Consider the following 17,880-nt stretch of genomic DNA (forward strand, 5'->3'; position numbering starts at 1 on the left):
TAAGGACAATTACATGGTTTGCTCCCGTGGTATCCATCTGCATGTGAGATTGTTAGCAATTGATACAAACTGCAAGGCTAATGCAATTCTCAATGGCAATTACAGTTCAGTGAATAAGAACTTAATAAGTTTCCCATCAATTAAAACAGCGAGATAATGAAACCGACAAGAACATGTAAGGAAGTCGAGACAACTTTTTCAACAGAGGATCACAATGACATTCCACCTAAAGATATATATAATAAAGCGAATTTTAATATTAAAAATTACTTCGTAATATTTTAATGTGTACTAAATAAGAGAGATATAATTTTGTTTCTTGTTGATCTAAATGGAAAAATTTATATACTATAAATGCTAAAGTAACGCTGAACCCATTTTGATAAAATATTCCGAAACCCTAAGAACGACGTGGACTATTTTTTATACAAAAAATTCTGCTCCCCAACCCCTAAGACACGGGCGAAAAAAAAAAATATATATAATAAATGCGTAAAATTTTAGGACACCTTGTTTTATAAGACTTGAGCGTGTACAATGTACCCATCTAGAAATTGTTTTAGATAGTTAGCAGGCGCTGTGAGTTTTACCAAGGAAGTGTCACGGACTAATTGTTGAAGTTCCAGACCTAATAACTGATCGAAAATACTTAGTCTGACTGAGTTGGCGGCTACCTCGATGCTCTAATGAAAGTAAATTTGGCGCAATTTCCTCTAATTGGTACAAAGTGTCAACAAGGAAATGTTAAAATAACCTTACTTTTTATCATCATCATCGCATCATTTTTATGGTTGTTTTGGCTAACAAGGAAATCCCACAATTGCCTCGTGTCCTTCTGTTCGTTTGTTAATCTCCTTAAGATTCGCTTTGTTTGAGTACATTTTCATAATATTTAACAAGTTGATGCTTCAATTTAAGCACTTTTTTAATAATAAACATTATCACAGTTTTTGTGAAACTAAGTACACAAATATTGTTACTAAGTCACATAGAAGATGTTGAAAAGTTTTTAATTTCTGTATTCGAACACCAGCATATCAGATTGCATTTATATGTTTAATTAGTTGAAAACAGTCGCAATTAAGTAACAGTCCTTAGAACTAGATTATTTACTTTCGTTGCGTAATTAAGTTTTAGTATACTTACTATTAATTGATAATTGTATTATTGATAACTACAGATTCAATTTAATATCAAGTGCAAACATTTTATGAGTTATTGATAAATAAACCATTTGTATCGTTTTATTGATGAGATATATGTAATGAAATATTTATGTTACTGCGATTATGTACAAACGACACTAATCGTCCTTGAAAGCAACATGAGTCATGGGTACGAAAGCAATGCTTCAAAACACTTTTGTTGAAAATTTTCCAGTAAGCCCTATTTAAATAGTAAATAAGAAAATGTAACGTTTTAGCACAGGCAGGTTATAAAAAAAAAATATTATACGAATGAAAAATATTTTTAAAATATTAGAAACATTCACGTATTTAAAAAGGGTGGGTATCAATTATCCAGTATGTTATATTTTAACAATTTCTTATAATTAATTTAATAATATTTAATGTTTTTATTTTATAATTCCGTCTCTACATGTTTATAATACGCTGAACTATCACGAAAAAATGTACTAAAAATGAAATAGATTTGTAATCGCCTGGAAGGTTCAAGTAAATAAAAACAGAACTAACTTTTGTTCTTATTATTGTATAATTACTAAGGAGTGTACACGTGGTATCATGATTTATGTATTCCAAATTCGAATAAAAAACATTGTGTTTTGTGTATTTGTAGTGAGAAGTTTTTTTTTTACTCTTTTTTTTTATAGAATAGGAAGGCGGACGAGCATATGGGCCACCTGATAGTAAGTGGTCACCAAACGCCCTTAGACATTGGCATTGTAAGAAATGTCAACCATCGCTTACATAGCCAATACGCCACCAACCTTGGGAACTAAGATTTTATGTCCCTTGTGGCTGTAATTACACTGGCTCACTCACCCTTCAAACCGGAACACAACAATATCAAGTATTGTTGTTTTGCGGTAGAATATCTGATGAGTGGGTGGTACCTACCCAGACGAGCTTGCACAAAGCCCTACCACCAGTAAATTCTGCCCTACCACTCTTTACGTAAGAAGATTAAAAAATAACATATATGTACATATAGGAAGTAAGTACATGTAATTTATTATCCATTAAAGTATTAAAAGAAAACATTGTGCGTCAATAACGATTCAATAATAATACAAGTATTTTGACGAACGCATACATTATATTTTGTAATTGATATAATTTGTTTAAGTATCACAGATTAAGGCCGAGACCGGGCTGCATAAATTGTTTGCGGTTAACAGTACATAATTGCAGCATTTGAATAATTCAATTGATAATCTACGCCCTTAAGGGTCCAGTATGGAGTGAATAGTGATTGAAAGTCTAAACACGATTCGCCCCCGCAACGATAATGGTTCATAATGAGCCATACTAATAACGCGAGTTGCATGCTAATTGATAAACTTACACTCACATTTAATGAAACCCATTGATCTCAATTAAAGGAGCACGTGTAGATAAAACAATCGTTAAATAAAAAATCCTTTTGATGTCTTCCTGACCGATATAGGCCAAGGCGGCTTATCAATGTATACTATCCAGCAACACAAGACACGTATGGCAATCCGACATAACTGAAAGAGTACAAATGCCATGCCAAATGAAGTGCTTTTCGAGGCACGAGAAGTTATTGAAAGAAAAACTATTTACATTTGAACTCTGCCTTTCGGGTCTGGCCAGTAACTAATAGATTAACAAAGCAGATACACTCTGATATTGATTAATTGATGTATTAATAAATAAATATTGACGCAAATAAAAAAAGCTGATTCGAATTCTCAGAACAGTACAAAGTATAAAAGAACGTCGAGGTCATTTTTTCGAATTAGTCACATTAAAATAAGAAAACCAACAAACGAGAAAGTGGAGATACAAGGAAAACGGAATTACGGAAAGCTGCGAGAGATCGATAGTCGTAATGAAATTCTTTGCCTGATGTGGTTCAAGGGATCAAATCGCTCAATAGAAATTATTAGCGTTACTAACGTACTAAGACTCGTTATTAAAATAGTTTCTATCACGAACAGACACATGAAACGATTTAAAACTTTCCATATATTTTATTTTACATACCAACGCTTGTGTAATCTATTGAGTAAGTTTTGCAAATACATTTAAGCGGGCGACATTTAAGTCGTATACAACATCTACCAAGCACATTCTACGAATTGAAGCAATGTATGGAATATGGCATCTGAGAATTATAACAGTCACGAAGCTACAGATAAAGTCTTTGTTTCGGGCTCACGCCTGCGAGTTACCGACTAGAATCTAGATTGTTATCGTAGGCAATGATAAATGCAACACCAAGTTAGACGGGAACGAAACCTTGACTTTCTGCATAAATAGCATACCGAGAAATATCGAAAAACATTCGAATATAACGTATATTCGTGTACCAACTACTATAAAACCAACATTATTATTTCTCACAAAAAAATATGGAATTTCAAAAATTGTTATAAATATCTTAAGTTCCTTAGATTTGTATAGTCTATTTGCCTAAGAATATTTCAAATAATAGCATACAAAAATATACCACATAAAATGTATTGTTCTCGTTGGCTGACGTTGTTTTATGAATAATTCCCTAAATTCCCCAGTCGAAATTGCTCTACTCTCCGATTGTTAACAAGGATTATTAAGTTATGAAACATTTGAGTCTTGACACCATTTAAAAAATTAAAACGTTGACAGTTTTTATTAAGTTTCAAGCAAATCTTATGTTCGAGATTAAGCCGTTGTTTACTTATGTAGGTCCACAAGGTGACTCAGAAGTTGCTTCATACTGGATGGGATATATGCTTAAATAGGAAAGACGCGGGCCTCCATAAGTAACTGTGTACACGGGGCATATAAAGACATGACGGCATAATACTTGATGTTACAAATCTACTACGTAGCGTACCTAAGCTGTACATAACATTTTATAATTATAATTTATTATTAGACAACAATAAGGCCAACAAGGGATTACACTATTATATTGATAACTCCATAAAATGAATCACGTGAGTGTGTGTGTTTAATAAGTATGTATGTGTGACGTTTTATCTCCCGAGACAATTTAAGTAATTATTGTAATGAATATACTTTAGAGTACATTGCAATTTGCGTTCGGCGATTTCAATTCTAAATATGTAAATAAAATGAAATGTAAACGTATTTTACGTCATAATAATTGTCAATGAAGTCGGTTTAGAGTAATATCTATATCTAAATATCTATCTATTGATATTTATAAATAAGAAGATGTTTTTTTGTAATGCCTAACTAAAAAAATAAACCAATTTACATAAAAATTATACTATAAGACGCAGAAAGTTTCGGAGAAGGATCCAGTATATCAAATTATTATATAAGAAGCTGCGCATCGCAGTTACACCCGATTTAAATTTACATTATTGACAAAACAAACGTGAATTTCATGTTTATTATAAAAAAAGTAATGAAAATATACTTTAAAGTATAAGTGAAATTAAAAAAACCGGAGATTCCAAACGTTTTGCCACCTTGAACTTGTAAATGCGTCTCATAGAAACACTGACGTAAGTGTTTTGTCAATAGAGTAATTTACACAGTGCCACCTAAACGCAGCCTCCGCAGATAATACAGCTTTACATCAAATTCAAATTAGTATGTTTGTTTATTAAACATAAATTATAAGCCGTGAAATAAGCCGTATAAATCTTTTCAAACAATACCTTATAATATTTATTATCAAATCATTTAATTCTCACATCGATCTATTATAAGAAAAAGGTTTTATATAAATCTCTACATAAGAATTTCAATTGAATATTTGTCTCTTTCCTCGGTTCTTTAAAGACCAACAACAAACAACAACAAAAAAAAAAAAAACGAGGTATTATTTTCCGAAGGTGTAGATTTTTTACAATCAATGCGCAATTGTTATCGTTGTATATGAAATAACTATTTTGATTTTGACTAAAAATCCATCGTGATATAATCATAAATATCGGTGTTATATTTTAAAAATATTCGCATATATAAAATATTTTTTAAATCACTTCGCAAAAAACTTTCATGTTTAACCTTTGTACTCCGTGATGAAATTAGAAAACATTACAACTATTCGTTGTGATGTTTTTAGATTATAAATAAGAAATGATAAGATAAAACGTACCGCTCAATTAGAACATCTGAATTCGAGATAACGTAGTTACATCCCGATCTGAAGAATTATGATTATATCAATGACCTTGCACAAAACGTGTTTAACACTTATTTCAAATCTGTATAGAGAACACACTTTAATAAGGAAAACTAGTCTCCATCGTCGTGCTTGCCTTACATTTTCAAGAGTAAAAGTATATTATATACATGTCGAGGTGACAAAGATCTCGGACAACAAAATCAATTAATTTCTGGATTAGGAATTATTTGCGAAAAATCAATCAATAAAAAATATTTTTATTTTCTGTCACTGATGTCATTTGTTCTTTACACGACGTGTTACAGGTATAAGTAATAAAAAAAAAACATTTCGATTCGCTTCTCCGTTTTGCTTCGTGACAAAAGGACTAACCAGTAAACATTTTTGCATTCATATTATTGTAAAATGTAAAGAAAATATGTTACCGTAAAATACTGAATAATATTTTAAAGTTGTTACAAATATAAGTCATTGAACTTGGCTGGCTACCTACATTGCAAATGTAGTCATTTTGTAAAAGGAAAATTCAGAAACATACTAAATAAATATTAAGCTAACGCTGACAATTGTCATAGAGTATTTATTTTAACACCTCTGTAACTAATGGTTGGCAAGATGTGTCGTGGAATAATATTTATGTAAACTAAACAATAGTTTAAATATATATAATATAAATACGATCAACATATTTCAAATAGAAGAAATGATAACCAAAAAATTTAATATTATTCTTTAAAATCATAGGTCATCACGGATTAGACCCGGTGCATTTTTCCAGGATAAAAAAAATATATCTATCTCTATCTAATCTTTGACCTATAAACTATAACATAAAATCGCGGTGTTCTGTTCTTGTTAATATGAAAAAAAAGGAAATGACAAAAATATTGTTACATCACAATTATATGTGAAAATTACAAAAAGACATTACATCATTGGACACGTACTATTTGTAATAATAGGAAATATTTCTACTTATATAATTTTTAATTAACTCCTCAAGTATTATAACTTTTCTTTATATATTAGACAACATATTTACTATTTACTGTGCATAATGTATAAAGATTTATATATTGCAATTACAGCGGATGAAATGCGTAAATATAATTTATAACTTGCACCTGTTTCTGAGCAAAAACAGAGCCAGTCTCAACTATTATGAGCAAACGCGTTACGTCTGTTCATCTCGTAATAACTCAATTTCCTGATCGACCCTCAGACCTAGATAAATAAGATCTTACGCCTGAATAGGAGTAATAAATCAAAATGTAACCGTTATTCGATTGTGAGCTCGATAAAGCGATTGGAGTGCTGATTATTCGATAACATAACTCAAATTATCGATATATTATAACTAGTGTGAATAACACTATCATTATAATATTTCTTCAGCCTCAACTCATAGCATGTATTTTGTAATTGTATTGCCTATCACGTTATAATATTGAGCTATTTTACTTCGAGTAATATTGTTATATTTAATTAGTTATATTTAATGTTTCACTTAAGTGAATCTAAGGGGGATTTAAACCTTTGAGGTTTAGAGCTTATTCCACTACGCTGCTCAAATACGGGTTAGTGGATACACATGAGGCGGAATTTTATCTAGCACATGCAGGTTTCCTGACGATGTAACCTTCACCGCTGAAAATAAGATTAAACAATTAGTACTTGACCGAGTTCGAACCAACACTCTTCGGTTAAGATTCACTTATTATTATTACTGGAACATATCTCATCACATAACTAGTCTATCATTTAAAATTATTATAAAAAGAACCGAACAAGAAATTGTAGTTTTTGGAGGCTTAGAAACACAAACAACTTAACCATTTCGGAGTACACCAGTATGGCCTATATAAATATTTATTTTATGGTAGGATCGAATTCACAGAGTACAAATAAAGATGCGGCCAGTAACGGTAAATGAGGCTACTACGATGGTCTGTTTTAATGCAGATTTACTGAAGCTATTTTAAAAATAACTGTCTGTACTTGCATTGGTATTTATAAAAGTATATGTCAGATTCAAAGCAAGCGATGCAGTGCTAAATAGGGCTTATAAAAATAAATGACATATCTTAAACATAAATACGGGGCACTGGACATAGACTAATCGTTAGGTAATTACATAAGTATAGTACATGAAGTTGATGAATGCGGAAACAGAACGCAATGGATGGGCGGGTCTGAGGGAATATTCAATAAAGTTTGTGTTGAGTCTAGACGAAACGGCGTCGGTGCAGACTGTTATAAATAATATAAAGCTCGTATAAAGTGTTGGACAGACATTTAAATATAGATAAAATACCATATTTGGCGATATTCCAGATAAAGAACAATAAAGCAAGAGTTAAAACGAACGCCAAAAATTTAAAGAGCTACTCGTCCCAATTCAATGTCCATTTAAAAAAGTAGTTATCAATCGAAAATCAACTATGCGTTGATTACTTTAACGATCTCTACTGCACAAAGTAACAAATAATAATGCCATCCCAAAGGATCGTAACTAATCATGGAAAAGGCAATCCCAATTGCAATTCGATATTGTACCTACGATAATTGACTGCGCAATTTTGTTTACAAGTTTTATTAAATAACTACGCGAAACACAAATGAACTTGCGAATTTGTGCTGAAAATATTGCTATGTCATAAACAAGCCTCGTTATTGTATTGCTGCGTTCAGATGCATTTAAATTTTATTGATACGGCGACGATTTTAATTTTCTTATCGAACGTATATAACGAGAATCGCTCCGAGTCTGTACGATTACATCGGGATCTTCTACGCGATCTTTTGCCATTTACGACATCAATTTCCAATCAGGAGAAACTAGTTTTTATAACGACTTCACATGGCGCCGAGCACAAAAACAGTTAAAATTATGCACGTGGCACTTATAATTAATAGGTAAGTTGAGTAATGGGACAGGCATGACTAAGAATGAATACTGTAACAATTCTACAAATATAGTAATGATATGTGCCTTATCTATGGATAGATTATACTGATTAAACGCAAGGGTGATCTAGTATACGGACTTTGTACAAAACAACCAATTGTATAATACTAACAAGCATAAGGCAAGGGTTGGGTTTTAGTTTTGTAATAAAATTCACTTGTAACATTATCTACATATTGACGATTGATCACTTGGACACATTCGGTTTGGTCCGATACGCTTCAAGAGAATCGAACTCGCTATATTGTATGAAATTGAAACTATCGTTCAAGGTTTTACGAATTGATTTATAACGATGACAACAAAAAAAAAGGACAGCTATAAATCCTGCCTAATAATCTCAATAACAAATCCAAATCATTTGTAGCCTTAAGATGAGCCCTACGTTACATACATAATGAGGCGCAGATGACACCGACGATAATTTCACACATCATGCTTGTCAGTCACGTAAAGTCGGTGCAGGTTACACCTGCTCTGCAATTTAACCACGGATGACCGACAACAATACCAAGTCGCGTAATCGGGCAATTTCGACGCAAACAGCGCATCTCCGATAAGGATAAGATACAGGAAGTCAAATGGTCGGATATATATGATTATGGTAAACCCAGAGCAGAACGCGTGTATTGTTGTTATGCACATATGCAATTATTTTTGCAAGTTGTACAAATAATATTACATTAACAGTACCACCTGATTCGAAGACTAAATTAAAATTTATATATTCTTCTTCAATTATGTTTATCATGGGCTGGGAGCCGGTACGAAAATAGCTCAAGGGGTCGAACCTGCGTTTTCCACATCACTAGACAGCCTGTATAACGTTCTATTATTCAACCATCGATTCTATACAAGTCATAGTTTGTTTTAACCTTAAACGAACGTTACATAGGGAAAATATTAAAAACGCGAATTAAAAGGTTTTATTTTTCAAGGACCCACTAACCTTACTTTAAACTTGACCTTCAATTAGTCGTTTGATATTTATCGGTATTTCAAGCATACTTGCGTGAACCAACCCCTTGCTATTTATGGCGTTTTAAATAATATATACAACCGTAATATTTTCGCATACGAAACCATTTAAATACCTAACAACGTAGCGTGACATCAGAATGGCTGGAAAGTTATCGTGTAATTTATAAAAATGAACCTAAATAATTGGTGTCGTGCTAAAGACGATATCGCTGATAAATTTTTTTATCGGTGTTGTTATTATATTTAACCCAAATATTTTGAAACAATACTACAAATCAATCAATATTAGGTACATATTCTTAGCGACTTTAACCGCAAATATTTTAATGAATCGAAGATTTCAATTGCCGCGAACGATCGGTAGAGTCGTATGAAGCCGTTAGTCACTGTAATTAAGTTAATTGTTCATCTTCTGTTCACGTCTGACAAGGTTACGGTGCACTTACGGGTATGTGGCGTGACATGATAGAAAAACCAAAGAAGGTTAGGTTATTCGAATACCATCGACACTAGCAATGGTTAAAACATACCAATCACACATTATACATGCCCACAGTGGTCATGGATATCTTCTCACAATAATGGACTATTGATAACGAGAACACCCTGAAGTGATTAAAATCCATATTAAATGCAGTCAATTTAAACATATATGCGTTCATTATTTATTATATTACTTTGTAACGCGGTAGGTTTTAGCTAAATGGGAGTTTAAATGTGAATCTCAGGGGAGGCCCACTGGCACGCCTAAATACATAAGTCATCCAGAATCAGGCTATAAATAAGTAAATGTAACTTTGAAAATCGAAACTGACTCTACTATGTAATATTATTATATTATTTCTGTGATATTTTCGCATTTCTACAAATTATTTATTTTAAAACATAAAGCATTTTGTGTGTAAAAAATCTGTTATGTTGTTGAAATTCTCGAATGAAATTTTCGAATGAAATAATAAAATTATTGCCGTAATTGAAAACGATTCGCGTGAGGACGACGTCGAGACAGAATAAGTTTTTTAAGAAAGAATATTTATTGTTATTGCCGCGAATAAAACATACCGGTCTTGAGTTTAATGTTTTTAAAATAAAACTTTAAACGACATTGCCTTGTAAAGGTGGAGAATATTCCGTTTCATTACATAAGAATAACTTTACTTATACTATTTCAGTTTATGAGTTGTGTCAGTCACGATTTAGTGTTAACAAATACATTTATCGTGAATAGCATATGTATGCTGTTGAATAGGACAACACAAACTATAATATTACTCAATAATTTCGAAATAACATTTTTATTTAACTTAACCTTAATTGATCAGCCTATTTTTTATTGTATTTTCATGTTTTATTTTTGTTTTATTTTATTCACTTCAGATAGAATCGCGAATTTAGTTGTACACAAGTTCTCTGTTTTCAAGTAATTGATTGTAATGTGTCTTTTTGAGAAGTCTTTAAACGTGAATAACGCGTCACATTTTTTTTATGTAGCACTCCTATGTTTGTGCATAATTTATTTTGAAAATATATTTTTTTTATAAAAAATTATTTGCAAATGCGTCTCCGAAAATTCTCATTTCAATAACTGCATTATGTTGAGTAACACTTAGCCGTATGAACTGCTTCTATTTTACTTTAATTAGCGCTACTACTGTTAAATACTACTAACAAGTTGGGAACGAAACCATTTATTCTAGCAGGAAAGAACAAAGTAAGAATATTTGCTCAAATACAAACAAAGGCACCGAATGCTTTATTAAGTATGGTCTATATTTAAACGCGATAAGAAATTATTTATTACCTATCTTTATAAATTGACCGAGTATGTAATTGATCAAAATTAAAAGAATAATTTTAAACAGTGTTAATTATTATTTAGAAAAAAATGTTCTAATATATGGTAACTTAAGGACTAGTTTAATACAGGGCGTTATTGTATTAAATATTCAGGCAGACTTACCAGAAAAGCTTATTTTTGTTTCCACCGGCATCTTATAAGAGCGGTTTTGTTTTATTATAATAAGACAAAAAGGGATTCGTTTTCGTTTTTTTTATATCTCGTCTTTGCTTTTTTTTCTGTTTACTCTTTCTTGTATCGTAGGTTTTGCCAAGCACGAGTCTCGATACGCGTGATTCGTCCGCTAGTCGAGTGAGCACTGACAACCAACGCGTTCTACGTGCGCGCGTCCGACTCACGTTTCCGATACTATGCTCTTTCAGCGTTTTGTCCCTTTTTCACAAAAGGATCATTTAATTTTGTTTGAGTTTTGTCATTTACATTTTACTTTAACATATAGAGCACTAGAATCGCATAGTTTTTTGTAGCTGTGCCTTTGATATTATGTAATTGGTTGTAGACTATTTATTGTTTAGACAAAAAAAAAAATACGTCAATCCGCCTGTCTGTGTGTGAAGCCATGGAAAAGATTTCGATGAAATTTGGTAAAATGATAGCTACTAACGTACTGACTATGTGTAATTTATGTTATCAATTTTCCGATGGATGTAATTCGAGTACATAAAGACGTCATTAGTTTCGGTAAATTTAAGTAACACCTTTTACATACCCACAGCTGGACGAAGCTACTTGTCAAGGAGAAAGACGTTAACAACTTGAATAAAACCATTTACATTTCGTTTTCGGTCATTTTTTGTAATTATCTTGTATTACATAATTAATTATTTTATATATAAATTTTAAATTCTGACGTAATAACGTGTTGTTCTCTTTATATGGGTAATATTAAAGTATAATAATAAAAATAAGTTACTTATATGAAGGTATATTCTCTTTGCATTGTTCATTGTTTCATTTATCAATTTAATATGCATTATTGTTAACAGTTAAACGTATAACACTGTTTAAATGTGTGTGATTTGGTACCACAATTATGAAAAGAGATGTTCTGCTACCTAAATCGTCTTAATCGTCTGCCACAGATGCATAACCTATATAACTGATATATTTAGATAATATCATGCCACTCAAACCGTATTTTTCTATAGAACACAATGTTCTTCTTCAATCAAATAGTTGAGATTAGTCTGAACAAACAGAAATATAAATTAAAGACTAAATAATATAATAACGTGTTAGCGACATATAGTTTATTGGCTTAAAACTAAGTGAATTGCATTCATACTTAGAGTTACCGTAACCGTAACAGCCTGTGAATGTCCTACTGCTGGCCTAAAGACCTCCTCTCCTCTTTTTGAGGAGAAGGTTTGGAGCTTATTCCACCACGCTGCTCCAATGCGGGTTGGTAGAATTCACATGTGGCAGAGCTTCAGTGAAATTAGACACACGCAGGTTTCCTCACGATGTTTTCCTTCACCGTAAAGCACGAGATGAATTATAATCACAAATTAAGCACATGAAAATTCAGTGGTGCTTGCCCGGGTTTGAACCCACGATCATCGGTTAAGATTCACGCGTTCTTACCATAGGGCCATCTCGAGTTATTTATATTGAACAACAAATACGGTAAGGTATGGTTTCTAAACCGCGACCCCCAGGTTTAGATAAAAGAACATATATAAAATATTAAAAATTACAATCAACTGTAACAAAAATCAATAACATTATCAGATAATATAATTAACAAATAAAAAATAATGCTTAAATTAATGTTATAAAAATATTATTACCGAGAAGGTCTTGAGGTTTTTTCCTTATTATTATTTTTGTAATTGCAGGGGACGCCGCGGTGAAAAGGTTGAGAAAAACTGATGTAGGAGATAATGAAATATTATTTTAGGTCAGAGATAACGATTCGCTAATCCATAAATAATCGTAGTAAATACAATATTCCTTTCATTTCGGTAAATATTTCATTTCAACACTATTTAAGGAATGTGATAACTGACAAGTGCAACGGTTACTGCAGCTGACTCTTAGGTTAATTGTTACAGGTTCGATGATCAAACCAATCAATAAGAAAGTGTTACACTTGCTTATTTGTTGACAAAATCTAACATCGATTCGGAAATAAACACCTCAAACCCGAGAAGAATAAGGAAAAGAAAATCAATGGAATTTAAAAAAACCATCATATTTTTATTTTGTATTGGCCTGGAGGCCAATCGCGTCATTTCCATGGAGCGCGCATTCACGTAAAAATTCATTGGTTTTGTAATATCCTTTAGCATACAAATATTCGTTAACAATTCCTTTAAATTTTATAAATGAATTTGTCATACGGGTATTAGTACAACTTAGGTCGTAGTATAGGGGTGTCCCGACTACGGGTTCATGATATAAAGTAGCCAATTAGTAAAAACATTTTACTTTAAAACGATAAAGTCATCACTATAATTATGACTTTTTCATTCAAACTGCAAACAAAAACACATTTTGTTTTTTATTTTGTTTACAGGCACTATTACACAATACATTTATTTATATACTGTTTAGAAACCAGAACTCTTAGTTTTATATATAATTCAATTATATTTAGAATATAAAAATTCCCCCGTTATCGAATATGATGCAAAATAGGTCTAAGTCGTGTATGTGTCAATACATATGATATTAAATAGAAAAATATATTTAGAAATACGTTATTTCTAAACAGCAGAAGGAAAACTTTTTCCAAGAATATCATAAGCGACGGTTTCATAATAGATAATAATTAATTCCAATTAAGTTATAACATACTTCAATTACAACTCATCGAATGAAACGTCATAGATAAACAAAGTCAAATATTTGGAAATAACTGAACTATTTTAGAAAGTCGGTCGAAACAATCTAGAGACATCACTTTGCATGACATCTCACATTTATCTCTGGTACGTTACTTGTAATCAACGATGAGATAAATTGATTTCTGCCTTTCAAAGTTAACTTTTTCTACTTTCACTTATATTAACAATTAAAAACCAAACAAAGTTAATTTAGTCCATAAATGAAAGAGAAAGATAACGTTATCGTAAACAGTAATCATTATGCAATAAACTCAATAAGTTCATTATTACATTCACTTGCTCGCCTACTTTAATAATGAAATTTTAAGAAATCTATGATGTTTTTATAGTTGCTCAATAATTTGTTACTATTAGATATTATCAGTTATAAAAAAAAAACTTTATTTAATATTTTACCCAAAACCGTTTAGCCTTCTCCTTTTTTTTACAATTAATAGGAAAGCGTTTGACCGTTGACTTGGCTGATGTTAAGCATCGACACGGTCTAAGATGTAGCACGCTTGCCTATAAGAAACCTGTTTACTCTGGATTTGAAGACACCGACAATGTACCTATCAGGAAATATGGACTCTCCTCTAGAACCTTAGAAGAAATATAAAAAACGCAGTGAACGTGACGTGTTTGACTGGACCAGTCAAACACGTCACGTCAAGATATTCATTAATTAACTTATTCATCGTGGTGTTCTAACAAGAATGACACTTTGAACGGATCCATTAGATGAAGTTTGAATGGGCCCTCAACCGCGCCTTCCGCAAATTCAAAATTTCGCAAAATTCTTTCTTCTTGCACCTTCACATTACGCACATTACGACGAAGCTAATATCCCCAAATCTTCAAGTATCTATGTATTTTAGACTGCTATGTGCATAATACTTACTTATAATCTTCAATAGAATAGAAATACATCAATAGATCAAAATTCTGAGAGTTAGTAGACGATTGACCAACATAATTTGAACGAAAATAAAAGTCTAATGTTTTGAAAAAATTAAATATTACATTTCATTGATTCTGATTGGTCGAGACGTGATTTTTTAATACGGGTATCAAGTTATAAGCACAGGTACACATAATTGCTACATAATACAATTTTGCTTTCCGGGAAATCAACAATTTTGCACGGTATATTAAAAAAATATATCTCCAGTCTTTAAAGTCTACGTTAAAGATGGCGTCAATTATTTTTTTTTAAATTATAGTCAATAAATTAATTAAAAATAAACCTACGGTTAATAATTGTGGTTAGAGCACGTGAATCTTAACCGATGATAGCGGGTTCAAACCAAGACAAGCACCAATGAATTTGCATTTGCTTAATTTGTGTTTATAATTCATCTCTTGCTCGGCTGTAAAGGAAGGCATCGTGAGGAAGCCGGCATGTGTGTTTAATTCTAATTTTGTAATTAATTGTAATTTACTGAAATTCTATCACACGTGTATCCATTAATTCGCATTGGAGCAGCGTGGTGGAATAAGCTCTAAAACCTCGTCCTCACAAAGAGGGACTTACGTTACTAATGTAACTTTTTTAATAATAAATGACTATTTCTAAAAGGCCTAATGTAGGCGGTGCTCATTTTCAAACTAAGCGCCCTGGGATAAAATTAAATTATGCTTACCTCAGGAAGATGAGGTTTTATTTGCTAATTTATAGCCGGAGTAGCTGCAGGCAACTGTTATATACCTCAGAACGGACATTAAATTAAAAGCATACCTAGACTGAAAATTACTTTAATGAATAAGTTTTAATGAATTTATTTATAATTTAATTATAATCAATTTGCGTTCCAACTTTTATTTTCTAGTAGTATATTCGAGGATATCGCATTACTATTTTATTTTATTAGCTCATAATTTTGGTTGAATCGTTAAGGAAAATAATTATTTCTAAAAATTACATTCTATTAAATTTTACAATATCCTGTTTTAAAAATATATCTTTTTTTCAATAAGTCGAATAATATTTAGTATTCTGTATTCGGTCGGATCAAAACAAAAACCGAACACATCGAGTATCGAATAGTTGCCAAATATTCGGTACGACTGTACTTATAATCCATTATATATAATTTCTTAACTTTAAATACACACTTTTGTATTCTACAATTTTCTCACGTTCGTCGTGTCAAGGAAACGCGTCAAAGTACGAAGAGCGTACCAGTTTTTATGTCAAGACTTGACACTTAAGCACTTTCCCTTGTACTTTGGTTTTACGAAACATTGTCTGGGGAGAAACGTACTCCAATCTTTGTTAGAAAGTAAGATGTTTCTTAATTTAGCACTTCTCATGAGGCTTCTTTTTTTCATAAGCTTTACTTTTAAAGTTACAATTTGCATTTATTACATTTCAACGGTATAAATCTTATCGATCGGTACAGTCGTAGGTACGAACGTGTTTAATAAACAGTCAAATTAAAAAGTAATACGTATTTTATTTTTAAAAATCTAATCATTTGAGTTTTATGTTTACTTGGTGGTAGGGCTTTGTGGAAGAATGTCGGAATACACCCACTCATCACATTATCTACCACCAAGCAGCAGTGCTTAGTATTGTGTTCCAGTTTGAACGGTGAGTGAGCCAGTGTAACTACAGGTACAAGGGATATAACATCTTAGCTCTTAAGGTTGGCGGTGCATTGGCGATGTAAGAAACGGTTTATATTTCTTACAGCACCGATGTCTATTGGCGTTGACCACGCACGTTGCACGTCCAGCCTATTCTATAAAAAAAGTTTGTGAGGTACTTTTATAGCAACGATATTGTAGCTATAACAGATACCGGTCGTTAAAAGTGTAATCTGTAATCTCAATTGCCTTTTATCCATTACATTACATAATGATCATTATAATAGCTATTACGATGCGATTGGTTGGTTTTAATCAGAAATACATAAGTATTTTTTATTACATTTCTAATTTTAACTATCATCTATAATGTAAAATAATGAAGTTAGTATTATTATATATATAATATAAAACTTCCTATTTAATTGAAAAACACTTTTACCGAACCGATTAAGCTGAAATATAGCATATACTGGTGGTAGGGCTTTGTGCAAGCTCGTCTGGGTAGGTAACACCCACTCATCAGATATTCTACCGCAAAACAGCAATACTTGATATTGTTGTGTTCCGGTTTGAAGGGTGAGTGAGCCAGTGTAATTACAGGCACAAGGGACATAAAATCTTAGTTCCCAAGGTTGGTGGCGCATTGGCTATAAGCGATGGTTGACATTTCTTAGAATGCCAATGTCTAAGGGCGTTTGGTGACCACTTACTATCAGGTGGCCCATATGCTCGTCCGCCTTCCTATTCTATAAAAAAAAAGAGTAAAAAAAAAACTTCTCACTACAAATACACAAAAACACAATGTTTTTTATTCGAATTTGGAATACATAAATCATGATACCACGTGTACACTCCTTAGTAATTAAACAATAATAAGAACAAAAGTTACCATCAGGTGGCCCATATGCTCGTCCACCTTCCTATTCTATAAAAAAAAATATACTTTATATTCTTGTATTATATTTAATAGTTATATTTACTATTTTTGATTAGTTATAGCATATTCCATTACGTATATTTAAATAAAAGCTTGTTCAATATATTTATTTTTCGAAGGATTAATTATATGCATTATTATTTTGCTATCCTAATGAACAACATATAAAAGTTATTCAATAAAAATATTCATTTCATAATCTTAGTAAAACTTGACGCTACTTTAAATATGAGATATAATAGTTAGTAATTAATTAATGCGTTGCGTACATCAAAGAACATCGACTATAGCATTACATTTACCGTCGGAAAATCGATACAACTAATTATTAATTTAAATATCGAAAACGGTGTAAACGTTAAAAAAACAATAGACAGAACCCTAAAGCTTGCTTGCAATTAAGTGTTTGTAACAAAAC

General features: G+C 31.7%; 1 protein-coding gene across 11 annotated transcripts in view; it reads right to left on the reverse strand.

Moving 5' to 3' along the window:
- LOC126769866 (CAP-Gly domain-containing linker protein 1) overlaps window positions 1-17,880 on the reverse strand; it is a 49,337-nt gene that overhangs the window by 19,313 nt on the left and 12,144 nt on the right. For 4 of the 11 annotated variants that reach the window (XM_050488802.1, XM_050488800.1, XM_050488801.1 and 1 more), the window contains exon 1: window positions 11,208-11,458. The exons of 6 other annotated variants lie outside the window; for them this stretch is intronic. In XM_050488802.1, the coding sequence (XP_050344759.1) occupies window positions 11,208-11,238 (31 nt within the window). In that variant the 5' untranslated portion in view covers window positions 11,239-11,458. Of the gene's footprint in view, window positions 1-11,207; window positions 11,459-17,880 lie in introns of those variants that run through there. One more of the 11 variants, XM_050488805.1, reaches the window with a different exon arrangement.

This window comes from Nymphalis io, chromosome 8 (assembly GCF_905147045.1).
Source record: "Nymphalis io chromosome 8, ilAglIoxx1.1, whole genome shotgun sequence".
Classification (NCBI taxonomy): Eukaryota; Metazoa; Arthropoda; class Insecta; order Lepidoptera; family Nymphalidae; genus Nymphalis; species Nymphalis io.